The sequence below is a fragment of the Drosophila biarmipes genome, chromosome 2R (assembly GCF_025231255.1).
Source record: "Drosophila biarmipes strain raj3 chromosome 2R, RU_DBia_V1.1, whole genome shotgun sequence".
NCBI classification, from domain to species: Eukaryota; Metazoa; Arthropoda; class Insecta; order Diptera; family Drosophilidae; genus Drosophila; species Drosophila biarmipes.
Window position 1 is genome coordinate 3,935,685 of NC_066615.1, and position 14,036 is coordinate 3,949,720.

General features: G+C 40.3%; 1 protein-coding gene across 1 annotated transcript; it reads left to right on the forward strand.

Moving 5' to 3' along the window:
- The first annotated feature begins 62 nt into the window (after positions 1–62).
- On the forward strand, positions 63–2,770 carry LOC108029389 (probable cytochrome P450 9h1). The gene is made up of 2 exons (XM_017101616.3): positions 63–823; positions 1,925–2,770. The coding sequence occupies exons 1-2, from the start codon at positions 104–106 to the stop codon at positions 2,759–2,761; spliced, it is 1,557 nt and encodes a 518-aa protein (XP_016957105.1). The 5' UTR covers positions 63–103; the 3' UTR covers positions 2,762–2,770.
- Positions 2,771–14,036: the final 11,266 nt, after the last annotated feature.

The window sequence follows — 14,036 nt, forward strand, 5'->3', positions numbered from 1 at the left end:
CTCGATAGGTTTTTTGTGAGGGCAACCCTCTCTATTAAATCAGTTGTTTTCCGGCTGTCGACTTTTGCGGTTCCATCAAGAGAACATTTATTTACATGACATCATGGATCAGTTGATAATAGCGCTCGCTTTGCTTTCTTTTCTTCTCGTTTTGCTCTATAAGTGGTCGGTGGCTAAGTATGCCACATTCAGTGAGAGGGGCGTGGCACACGAAGATCCCTGGCCATTGATTGGTAATATACCCATTAAAGGCATGTTTGGCGCTATACCCGTTCTTAAGCAAATGGTTGAGTTGAATTTAAAGTTTTCCGATTCGCCGGTATACGGTGTATACGCGCTAAGAGATCCCATCTTCTTTATCCGAGACCCTGAGGTTATCAAGCTGGTTGCTATCAAGGAATTTGATCACTTTGCGAACCACCACGGCATGCACAACAATATGCAGGAGTCGATATTGTCGAAAAGTCTTATTTCTCTGCGAGACGGTCGATGGAGGGAGATGCGCAATATCCTGACACCAGCCTTTACAGGGAGCAAAATACGTATAATGTACAACCTGATCCAATCATGCAGCGAGGAGGGTGTCAGCCACATCTTTGAGCTTTTGAAATTGTCGAAGGACGCGGCCATCGACCTGGAAATGAAGGATTACTTCACGCGATTCGCCAACGATGTGATAGCTACAGTGGCCTTTGGCATCAGCATCAACTCGTTCAGGCGCGAAGATAACGAGTTCCTTCGGATCGGACAGGCCCTGTCCAAGATTAGCGCCTGGTCGATGGCAAAGGCCGTGCTCCACGCCCTCTTCCCACGGCTAATGAAGGTACCTATTGTCCATATGTCACGGACATTTGTAATCAGCTTCTATTTTCCTTTTTTAGAAAAAAATACAGAATCTTCTCACGTTAAAAAGTTTATTTATTTCTGATCATTACAACAGTCAGGAGACACCTGTCTTTTCGATTAGAAAAAACACTGTTCATGTATTTTATACAAACTTTCTTATGCACATATCTATATATTAATATTTACACCTGAAAGTGTGTGACATGAATAATAATGCGTTTCCGGCACCACATGGTATATATTCCCGATCAGGATCAAGTTGAATGTTGGGATCCCGGGAAATACATCTATCTACATACCAGGAAATATTCAAATCGGACCACTAATCAAAAAGTTAAAACAAATAATAACCGAAATAAGCAAATTCAATCGCTACGAAGTGGTGCTGCAGACTAGGAGCTGTGTTTATACCCGTTCCTCGTAGAGTAAAAAGGTATCCTAGATTTATCGGAAAGTATGTAACAGGTAGAAAGAAGCGTTTTTGACCCCATAAAGTACTATATATATATTCTTGATCAGGATCACTAGACGAGTCGATCTAGACATGTCCGTCTGTCCGTCTGAACGCTGAGATCTTGCAAATTCCTGGGCTTACTTCGCAGCGCAATTTTGTTTCAGCGCTCTAGCGCTCACAATCCGCGAGAATCTGTAGCGCCTAGAGTGTTTGCGATACAAAGAAAATTGTAACTTAAATGTGTTTGTCTCATCAATATCTATCTACTAACTTAAAAAAGATGATAAAAATGTGCCACGCCCACTCTAACGCCCCCAAACGGTTTAAACGCCTAAAATTGTCACCCACATAAATTCTACTGAAATATCCGGTAGGTGGCGCCCTAAAATATCGCTTAGCTGCTTATATATCTCCATTCCCCTTTTGCTCCCTTAAGCTGAGAAACGGGTATCTGATAGTCGAGCCCCTCGACTTTCTTCGTAAGTTCTTCCTTGTTTTAAATTTGAATGTTTTCTGCAAGCATATCTCTACCGCTCTCGCACTTACATTAGCTATGAAACGATTATCTAATATTTATTTCCGCCTATTATAACATTTTATCTGGTTTTCTATTATTTTCTACAGCTCCTTCGCATCCAGGTGATGGACTCCGAAAAAATTGATTACTTCAGTTGTCTGGTTAATGTGACGATGAAGTATCGGCTGGAGCACAACGTGATAAGACCAGATATGATCCACCTGCTCATGGAGGCGAAGCAGCAGAGGCTCGCGGATCTGAGGGATCAGTCGAAGGATGCCCATAACTTTTCGGAATTTACCGATGAGGACCTGTTGGCCCAGTGCCTGCTGTTCTTTTTCGCAGGCTTCGAGATTATCTCCTCGTCCTTGTGCTTCCTGACCCATGAGCTTTGCCTGAACTCCGCAGTGCAGGACAAGTTATATGAAGAGATCCTTTCCGTCAACCAAGAGCTGCATGGGCAACCCCTGACCTATGATAGGCTGACCAAGATGCAGTACTTAGACATGGTGGTATTAGAAGGTCTGCGCAAATGGCCACCGGCTATTTCAACAGATCGTGAATGCTGCGAGGACATTGATTTGTGCGATGAAAATGGTGACAAGGTGTTCTCCGCTCGTAAGGGTGATATCGTGCAAATACCCATATTCGCTCTGCACCGGGATCCCGACAACTATGAGGATCCCGAGTCCTTTGATCCAGAGCGTTTTGCAGAGGGCCAAAAGGCTGAGTCCCGCGTTTTTCTGCCCTTTGGAGTGGGTCCTCGCAATTGCATTGGAAATCGAATGGCACTCATGGAGATCAAGTCGATTGTCTACCAATTGGTTCTACGCTTCCAACTTTTTCCAGCCGAAAAAACATCACGCGACTTGTTAGATGACATAAGAGGCCATGACCTAAAGCCCAAGAATGGCTTTTGGATAAAGTTGAAGTCACGTCAATAAAGGCTTATGCATCTTAGCCAAACTTATCTGCGGTTTTTAAATTAAAGCTCGCATGCAGCAAAAAATTTCCATTAATCATCTGAGTTGGGGGAATGAATTCAGTTAATTAATTTCAGTGCACTGCAAATGTCTCAAGTTAATCGAGAGGGGATCGGGAAAAATGTGGCGAGGAAGTGCTGGTGACAGGCACTGGCTGGAAAGTCTCGCTCGCTTGTTGTCCGTGCCACTGGATGCCGGAAAAACAGAAACTCCGGGAAATCGGGAGCAGCTGAGGGGCCAAAAGTTTTTGACATTCTCGTTATTTATGTGCTTTGAGGGTATTTAGGCAAAAGTTTTTCGGTCCGCCTAAGCAGTTAATACGATATTGATTTATTCGCAAGTCAACAGCTGTGAGATAATAAATATTATGCAGCTCAAATACATATTTGCAATCCTACGACTTGTTGTCCAGGGAAAACTTTCTGTTTTGATTCCCAGATTTGATTTATAAAGCGGCCAGCGATTAAGCTTTGATCCGGCCAGACTTTTGGCTAAGTTTTATAAGCTCAAAGTTGGTTGCTGGAAAATAGCCTAGAGGGGGAAAGGCCGGCAGACTTTCCCTCTCGAGGGGAACAACAAAAGTTTACCAGGCGCGAGAAAGTCGAACTTTTTCTTTCCGTTTTGCATTTTTTACGCACTGGATAATTATTTTTCTTGCCACTGACGTTTGAGAATCTCTCCACGATAGAGTAACAAATGAGATAGGAAAAGGATTAAAGATTAAAAATACTGGCTTTAGCTATCATATTACTTCTAATCATATGTTGCATATGTTACGTAGGCATATTAGAGCCTGAGTCCTGAAAAGGACTTGGGGAGGGAGAGGCGTCCGATGTTCAGGCACCATTTTTGCCGGCGTAAGCTACTTCTTATTCGGGTCGTGGGATCTTGGTAAGCCTCTCTCCTCTCCAACATAACGAGAATAAATATTTAAAGTGCCTGGAAAAAATAATATTAGAGCGTAAAGTTCATCAGTCGTTAGTCCACAATGCCCCACAAGCTTAGCTGTCGCTTGATCGCAATACGATCGGGCTGTGTTTTGGGCATATTCCCTCCCCTTCACACATTCGTGTGCCAATGGATCGTCGGGGCCGCGCAGTACGATCCCCTTTTGTCAAGGTTGTTCGTCGAAAGTTATGTCATTGATCTTGACCTATTCCACTTCTTACATCAGCACACCCCCATGTTAAAATTCTAGTTCACCATGGTTTCAAATTCGTTTTCACATTATAAGTTTATTGGTTAATAAAGGTCGCCTTTCCTTGGAGCCGGCGGCTTCCGTCAGCAAGGCACCAGAATGGATTCTCTCCCATTTTCTAATTTTCTAAGGTCTTTTATCCCTAGTAGAGCTTTTACTTAGCTACCAGTTTAAAGCGGATAAACTAGGTGCTCCCACCTAGGGTTACTTTATCTCGGTATCCAATATCTTTGGAGTCAACGGCCGGCTGTTGCACTTTGCCAGCTATTGAGGTATGGTTACCAGTAAGTCGATCGTCGCCGTGGTTCTGGCCACGTGACACCAGTAATTGGCCGAATGGTAATTTTCTTTTGGCCTTATTAGCCTAAGTGTGGTTATTCAAATGCACCCCTCCCTCCGACTTAAGATTCGTCGTTGAATCTTTCTTTATGGAGGGCGTACGTAACACATAACGTAAAAAAGTAATTTAGAAATCACGCTCAAATGAGAAATGTTACTAAAAACAAATTCTTTTTTTAATTATTTAAATCAAATGCAACCGAATAAACCCAATTTGCAATTAGTTTTCTTTTAACTCCACATGAACACTAAAAACATGTAATAGTCCCTTTAGTACATTTGGATGTACTTCAGACCACTCAAGATATTCGTTTTCTTTTTCTATGTGGAGAATGACAGGATTTTTCCTCCCCGAGGGCCCAGTAAATTGTGCAGAATCTTGCAATTTGTTAGCTTACATGGCCAAGGCAACATGGGCTTGACCATAAGCCGCTCCATTTGCATAATTATTCATTGCGCAGCATTATGAGCATAAATAAAACGATGCTCTACTGCACACAAACACAAGAAGAAACATGTGAGGATAATGCCTCGTAGGGCATTATAAGCCCTTGTAAGTGCCGAGAGTATGCAACGCGTTTTGTTTCTTATTTATAGTTGAGCATTTTTTATTGCCGTGCCGCAAGTGGCTCCGACTATTTATGACCCACATTACGCACTGATGCACTTGCAACCCGCCTGCAGCTTACTTCATCGGAATACCAATGGATATAGTAATGGAATGAAGATCCAATTGGAGCAATAGAACCAGCCGCATAAAGATTAATATCGAATAAAGTCGAGCAAACCACTCCACATAAAATGCGGGATAGCCGCAAAGCTAGCTGCTGGAAATGAAACTCAAAAGTTCTGCAGAGCTCCAACTATTCTCATAAAACTGACATGCCGGATTCCCTGTGTTCGCGGGAGTGTTTCGAGATTGTGTGCCTGGGACAACCTTAACACCGAAATACTCAATTAAATAAAGTTCAACTCGAAATTGCATTACATTTATGAACGTGAGTGCTTGGCATCCTGACAGCAATGTCATTGCATTTCTCGCAAAAGCCGCATGTTGCGTAAAGTTTTCCCACAAAAATGTGCGTAAATAAAATCGTATGTGGGGCAGGCAGAATCAAGAGCTATAGTAATGAAGTTAAGGAGTAAAAATGAAGTGGCTTAGACTGCGGTTTTTGTTTTTAGATTTATGCTACTTTCATGACAAAAAAAACGAAGAAAAAGAAAGGATGTTTTTATAACAGAATACATGTTTAAAAGATTAGCAAATTATTTATTCAATTTTAAGCTTTAAAGTTAAACGTTTTTTATAAATCTGCAAAAAATCACATTTTAAACCTTGGGGGTGATTCGGTTTTCTCCCATTCAGACCGATGATAATTTTATATGGCATCGAACTGAAATTTAATTAACTTCGATGCGGCCTAATTGAAATAATTGCATTTAAGGCTTAAAGCCACTTTGAACTCGTTTTGCCTGGGCGGAGCATGTGGAGCGGTAACTATTGACAACCTGCAGACAAAGCAATTAATTTAATTCACAAAATCTGGCCTTGCGCATTCTATGTAAGTATATGTAAATTTGACATATTTACAGTGACCGTTCGCAGTTAATATGCAGCCAATTGTTTGAATTATATCTGAATGGTAAAAATAGATGGGTTATTTCATATTTGCCCAAGCGACCATTCATTTCACAGCTTACGTTTTACTGGACCGCTAGACTGTTTGACTCTCGGCTTGAACCAGAAAACAATCTTGTCTGGGATTAGTTCGAGCCCTCTGGGCCTTTTTGTCTTTTTATTATTTCCATTATTTTCCAAAAGACCGGCTATAAATACATATACGTACGCAAACATCCCGACATCCTGTGCTTCCGTATTCCGGCCTTTTATGACAGCCCAAAGTGCCTACTTATAAAATCAAAATCATAAAAAATAATGTTAATTTCAATATTGTCTCATTAAATGTGTATAAAACTCCAGCCGGTGAGCATGTGTGTGATGAAAGAAATTTCGTGATGGCCGGATGAAGGGTGAGGGGAATTTGTTCATTTAACCTGCCTCAACGTGATGTGCAGAGTTACAGTGGAGCAAAATGTTCGTAAAAGTGTACGAGTATATGTTGTAAATGTACATGTTGAATATTATTAACTTATCGCTATCTTTAAGTACCTTAAGTCTTTCAAACTAATAAAAACGTTTATATCATCAAAAAGAACTCCTTATGAAAAGTTATTATTAAGTATCTTTTTTTATGTTGTATCAACATTAACAAAAGATTAAACGTGATTGTCATGACGAGTTCTCTTCTGGAAAATAATTATTTTTCGGTGGTAACTAACGTAAATTCTTGACAATGATAACATATTCCTCCGAGAATTTTCAGCTAAAATCGAATTTGCGGAGTTGAAAAAGTGTTTAAGTAGAGGTAAGAAAACTTTTTATCATTTTAAATGTGTCTACTCCGTTTCTGCACCAATAAGGTTCCCATTGACCTGGTCCACTTGCTTTAGTTTTGTCCCACTGTGCTGGATTTTTCTTTTGCGGAGTGTGGGTGCGTGAAATTTAAATAAAACGTGCGATTGTCGAGCAGCTGTTGCCGTTTCCCCGGCGTACCGAGGACCTTTTGCCGGAGGAGTGACGGGGCGTTTGGGAGGGCGAAGGACGAAGGGTAAGGGGAGAAGGACGGCGGACGTCGGGCGGATCGACGGGACTGTCAGTTGGGAGTCACGCACCCGTAGATGTACAATCCTGCGCCGGATGCTGGCCCACACACACGCACGCAGCAGACACTCGCACGGCGGTCGGGAAATGTGACAGGATGTCATTTTGCAACGCATCCGAAACATAAACACACGCTTTTCTTTTGTACTCGCTTACACATACATATGTGAAAATTATGCTGCTAAAGGGCGGCAAATGTTGGCATTAGTCTCGCTTTCCCCCCACACTCTTGCCTCATTTGGGGGTAAGTTTTCGGAAAACAAGCGAAACTAGAAAATTTGCATAAGCGCCGCTCTTTGGCTGGGCCCATTATAATGGGTTTTCCTGTGCGTTTGCGCTAAGTTATTTAAAATCCACGTAATATTCATAATATGACGCAAACGCGTGTCATATTCCGAAACTGCAAATTGTGTTTACCGCCTGTGGAACTTGTTGATATCGGTTTCATGGATGCATTGCCAGCGGCTCTTTAAAAATATGCAAGTGAACTGAATATTTCATTAATGCGGGGCCGTAATTTGATATTCAATAAAAAACCATTTGGTAACATTTTTTCCAATATATTATTTAAGTGGTGAAATTAAATGAGAACTGTATAATTTATAAACATTAATGGCAGTGGCTTTTATTGCCTGTCAATTGCAAACTATTACTTAATCTACTTGGTATTCAGTTTAAGTACATATACAATTACCCTGCCTTATTTTGCCAGGCCTAAAACTCTTTGAGCCCTTTTAAATTGATTTTGGCCGCCAGCTAACCGAAGTACGCAAACGTAAACACGTAAATTTATAATTAATTCCCAGTTTATTGGATTTGGTCTCCCTGCAGCATTTCACCCGAAAAAGTCAAATAAAAAACAACAATAAATAGCCTTTGATATTATTTATTTTGGCTTTTTAGCATTTGACCGCAAATTCAAATATGCGCAAAATTAATTTAAATTGTTTTGGTTTGCCCGAGTAAAGGTACCCCGTTTGATTGCATTAGTCAGGAGCAATAATGCAAAATTAGCAAGTTAATTGAATTTGATAAGAAGGCTAAGGGGCACGGAAAGGTAATTATACGTACGAATAATACGAGTTTTAAGTCTAAACAACAAGTTTAAATTTTTTGTGCATTCGAAAATTGCATAACTCTATTAGCGTCCTATTGTGAGTGACAAATATTGACCATTTTAATTAACAGATGACATTTTGTTTATTTAAAACAAAGTTTCATTTTCCAAAGAAATTCAAATACCAATATTTGGAATATATTTAATGGAATGGTTTGTTTTATTAAAGAGTTTGTGTAGGTCGTCAATCAGTAATGAGGGTGTTAAAAAGAAAACTCCTTCACACTCCCTCTTTAATTTACTGTCACGGAATGTTTGGAATTTCAATTAACCCAATTTAATTTATTGTATGTATTCAGTCAATTGCCTCTAATTGTGTTCAATCGTTGTAGACACGTGCTTGTGAAGTAATTAAATCAGTTTATTACAAATATTACAAATTCATCGCTGACAGAGTGACAACTGCGGATGTTGGTTGCCAAGATGCACAGTGGATAAGCGAATGCAACGAATGTTTTCAAGAAAATGTCTCCAAAAGCACACCCCAGCAACCTAGTGTTTCGCAGACAAAACCACTCACCTCTCATCCGAAACCATTTGACGATTAACCTTGGCATTTTGTCCGTCCCTCGAGGCTTCCCTGTACGTCTGCTTAGCACGACTGGCTGTGGATGTCTAGTTGGCATAATTAAAACAGAAATACCAGGCAAATCAAGCCAGACGACGTCTCTGCAAATATCCATACTAAGCTGAAATTGCACAAATAATGATAGAGTTGGAAAACTTTTGCCTCGCCTGGGATTACTTCCCCAACGTTTAGGCCCCCACATACACGAGCCTGGAAAAGCCAACAGGGGAGAACTGTTATTTAAAGGCCCGAAGCTTATTTGCCCCATGTTGCCCGGGCTTCTGTCATTTGGCCTATTGATTTTTGCAGGTGGATAACCTTAAATTTGCCAAACACAACTTTTGGCCCAAAGAGAGGAGTCTAGAAAACACTTCGGGCTACGTGGCCCACGTCTAAGTTTGTCTTTTTGAGGGCAAATAAATTTAATAAGCGCATTCAAGTTATGCCAAAGTTTGCCCAAGTTGGCCAATTTGATTATGACAGTAAGTGATTTCTTCTTTGTGCTTTTGCCGAGTTTTTACGGGGCAGCCTCATAATTAACTGGCCCAGGCGCTGCATACTTTTCAGCGTGTCCTGCCACCAAATATGAAAAAAGGACAAGGAAATAGCTTACTTGCCCCTTTTCAGCCTGTTTCTTAGCCATATTTCATTAGCCTTATCGCGCTTGTAGTGGTCCGCCCAGCCAGACTAATTTATGGGGCATTTATGGGCACATTGCAGACCTATTAACAATGTGCAGTCAAATTTAATTTTAGCTACAAGCAGCGCGCTGCAGCGCTCCCAAGAAAAACAAAAAACATTCGAATTTATGTGACAGCGTTTGAAATTTATTTGCTGCAACGATTACGTACAACTGGCGATGGCGATGGCTATGGAGATTGGTGTCTGCAGCGCTCTCTATAAAGTTCCATTGACCCATTTTGGCCCAGTATCTGGCCAGGCCGAAAGCCAAGCCGACACAGATACGACACACACACGCAAGAGGGAGTTACCCTTTAGCATGCAAAGTTTTTTGCCAGCCAACCAACAATGTGAATGGGCGAATGTTCCCAGGACGAGAACTGGGACCAATGCACAGGCGATTAGTGCACCATTTGGGCGCTGCCGGCCAGCGACTGTTTATGCGGCGCTGAAAGTTGGGATTTATCTATATCTAGATCCTAAATAAAGGTTCTGCCGAATTGTGCTAATCCTACGTGTTCGATGGGGCAGCAGTGCTTATGAGTGATGCAGTAGGTGACCAGGTTGCTTTAACTTACTCGAACTCAGTCCAGCTTACGGCCAGCTTCGATACGTTGATGTGTCGTTTCCCGTAATGCTGGGATGCACATTTAAAAATGGACATTGTGCGAATATATTGAACGTAAAATCATAGTGCGAATAAACATCCAAACATTTGTTAAGAAAGTAAAAGCTGGTAAAAGGTTTTTAAAGTCAAAACATACAATTTAAGTGACCCAGCAAATTTGTTGTATACGGGTACTGAATTTGATCCATTTTGCTTGGCATAAACGTAATTTCATGAGCCATTGTCAGCGGCACACATACACTCTTGGCCAAGAGAGACTGCCATGTGACTGCTGTTATTTACTGTTATTTGTTTAGCTGGGTTCCTGTTTATTTTTGGGCTTATTTGTTGCCATTGTTGGCCGTCATTGTTATGCCGGGACTACTGAATACTGGCCACTGGCTGGATGGTCGGTTGACCAGTTTGTGCCGTCGCAAATGAAATATTCAAGTGCGCATTAAGCCCGCATGGCCCAGTTGCAAATGGGGAACTGCAGCGGCAGTAGCAGCTTCTGTTGCATGTGCAGTTGCCGTGCAGCTGCAGCAGAAATACCGACCATCGGGGGTCTTGGTAATTGCGAAATTACCACAAGAGTCTGCGTGCGGCTGCATCGCAATTGAAATGGCAATGATTTTTGCCTCGCCCACTAGCCATATGTTGATTTCAATTGATTCTTGCTTTGTGGGCTGTCTGCTTTGCTGGTTTCAATTTGGTTACACCACTCTCTCTCTCTCTCTGGGCACAAAGGCATATTATAAATGCCACACTCATTTGAGCCAGTCTGAAGCTTCGATTGGCTTAAATGGCAGCCATTAAAAGTTTTGCCCATTGTTGCTGCCATCCCTTTAACTCGATCCGTTTGCTACATTTTCGAGTTGTTCAATACTTTCTGGCACTTGTCCTCCGTCTGAAAGGTGAATTCCGATTAAAGCTTCCTATTATTCCAGCTCGGGAGAATGCAGAAACTCATGCAATAAATGTTTCGTGTTATTTTCTCTCCCATTTTGTGGGTTGATTGCTTCAATAAAAACGTATTTCAGAAATTCATGTAATGATTTGTAATTTTTGATTATTTTGCACTTCGACGGGTTGACTGAAATTCTTATAGCAAAGCTTTTTAGCAAAGATTTTTACTGCTTCAAGTATTTTCTTTTTAAATTTGTTAAGTTTGTTTGATATTTTGAGATCACTGATCCTAGCTTAAGACCCAGTAGTTATACCTTACAAAAACTTTAAGTGTTTAAAGGCAGCTTGTAATAGTTAGTGTTCCCCGACTCACGTGCTCAGTTCATCGCATTAGGTAAATCTATATAGACCCGTAATTAAAGATCAGTAGCTTAAACTATATATGGTGCAGTGCCACTTGAACATGATATCCCAACCAAGAAACTAGATTTAATTTAATAATTTTTCCCCATAATGAATAAACTTGTTTAGAAGTAATTTTTATGTAAAAATAAATTAATTATATTTTAGACTAAATTTTTTTTACAGATTTGTGGTAGTTTTTTACTACTACTTACTTACTTAGTTTTTACTTTGTGTTAATAATTAGCTTATAATAGTGTTAAATGGGTATTTTCATTAATATATTAATTTTTTTGTATTGCTTGTTAATTTTTTGACAGAAGGGTAATAAAAATGATTTAAAAAGATTCACAATCAAAAATTCCGTTGGGATCCCTATACATAAAGCAATTTATTGCTGGCCTAATAAAGGCTTTCCTTTTCTCGAACTTGTCAGGCAAACACAGAACTACCGCTTTTGATTTAAAAATAGTGCCTTCGTTGAGCAAGGCTTAACTTATTGTCTTAGTGTTAAAATACTGTGCCGCTGTAGACTGAGATACGCCACAGTTCTTACATAAGTAGAAAACGACTGTTGCCAAAATGATTGTGCGAGATATATATACACCTCAGTTGAATCCTTTTGAATTTGTAAACGCTTTTTATGAGGGTACGTATAAAACACAAAACTAACTGTTGCAGTTTTAAAAATATATAAATAGAGCTTGTTCTATTTTCGGCTGGTTAGCTCTGAAAAGTTTTTGCACCATTCCCCATAAACAAGAGTTATGCGCAATTACTCCGAGGCAAAGTTAACTTTTCCCAGTTTTGTGGGATTTTGGGGTCAGAAAATGCCCGCTTATAATATGAATAGTTGCGCATACGAGAAAAAGACAAAGCTTCAATTCCTTTGGTCAATCAAAAAACAATAAAAGCGACATAGCCACCTTGTTTACCAGTTTGGCGGGTATAAAAGGCGCACAAATTAAACTTTCATTAGTGTAAATAAACACAATTAAGTTGAAGAAGCTTACAAAGGCTTTTGGCCTGCTAAATGTTTTCCTATGCAAATTGAAATAGTTGGTGAAAATGAACTAAGTGGGAACATGTAATGGATGTGGGCGGAATAGCTGGCAAAACTGGCGAGACGGGGTACTGAAATATATATTTGGCTTGCAAGTTTTCAGAGCAGGCAACTAACTGACTGCTCCACATGGAATGCAAACGGAATATTTAGGTTCTGGAATGTGTTGACGATTATTAATTGTTTATAGAATAAGCAGTGAAATTATTTCGCCGAAAAGTTGCTCAGTGTTCAGCGAACAGTAGTGAAATCTTTTACATGCCACAACTCTCAGTTAGCCAAAAATATTGCTTCCTTTTTTACAGTCGCTCCTTTGCGTTTCTGCTCCAACAGCCACATTATGTGAACTCGGGTCCTGGCCTGCTTATCGAATCGAATATTTTGTTTAATTGAAGTATTCGACATTCGGCACAGTTGACTGAACAAATCTAACGACGTTGGTTCGACCTCAACAATGGCGAAATGCTGTGCGGATAGTTTGACGGGTCTTGGTCTTCAGTAATTGGAAATCAAAGGCGGTAGATCTATAAATTTATAAATATTTATGGAATTTCAGCCCTCCCATAAGCTTAAATAATGTCAGTGAATTCCCTCTCGGTTGCCACTTTCCACTAAGTAGTTTACTTTGCTTTTGGCCATAATTGAAATGCCAATGCCGTGAAGTGTGAAGTGCTTGTTCTGCGCAGCATTCAGGAACTCCCCTTAAGCTTCTTGCGAGGGTATATTGTCATTGCGGCTAGCTGGGGAAGTTTGTTATCAATGTACAAAAAAAGGCCATCAATCAAATATATAATATATTTGTATACTCACGAATATTTTATATATGTCTGTGGCTTTAAAAGCCAGAAAAAACGGTTGGACGCCAAAGGCCTAAGGGGATAGGTTTTAACTTTTAATCTAAAGTGGTAAGCAAAAAAAGGGAACCTTAGTAATGACGATCACTATAATTTTAGCTGTATCTCTTTAAGTTTTAGGATACTAAACGGTGCCTAGTGCCTTATTAAATTAGGGACGATGATAAACAAATTTAAAAAAGATTTCACATAAAATCCGACTATTTACTTTTTTTGAACATCTAAAATGCTTAAAAATAAGTAAACATTCCTTGCCAGGATACGAGTATATAATATTATGATTTATTTTGAAATTCAGTAAGTCGTTTTACTGCACCTATGATATTTTTGCATTCAGGTCAAAAAGGAACCTAGCTGCCAATCTCATTAAAGGGAATTCGAAGGTCGTGTTACTGGGCTGTGCCCTAAAGTGCCGTTGCTACGTATTTGTACAAGGGACCCGATTGCATTATAAATTGCATTCATTGTCGCTGCGTTTTCTGCTTCTGCTTCCTGGCTCGTCCCTTGGTTTGTCTACTGCCCTCTCCCCTCGCTTTCCGCCACAATTTTCCTCATTTTATTTTTTGTATCGCATTGCAGTTGCATGAAGTAGAAAAACCAATTTGCAGCTATCAAAACGAAGCTGTGAATGGAGCGGGCAAAGTGGCACCGATTGATCGATTTGCTGTGTGCTGATGTTTGCGGAGCATTTCAAGTTGCCGGGGTATGGCCACATAATTGCGGACCGTAAATAGGATGCGATAACAACAGGGGCGCGCAGAGATTACGGCCTCACTTGA

Excerpts from the sequence above, each read along its gene's own strand:
- LOC108029389 (XM_017101616.3), top strand. The coding sequence starts at position 104 with ATGGATCAGTTGATAATAGCGCTCGCTTTGCTTTCTTTTCTTCTCGTT. Across the intron at positions 824-1,924 it reads TCTTCCCACGGCTAATGAAG|CTCCTTCGCATCCAGGTGAT; the intron begins GTACCTATTGTC and ends TATTTTCTACAG.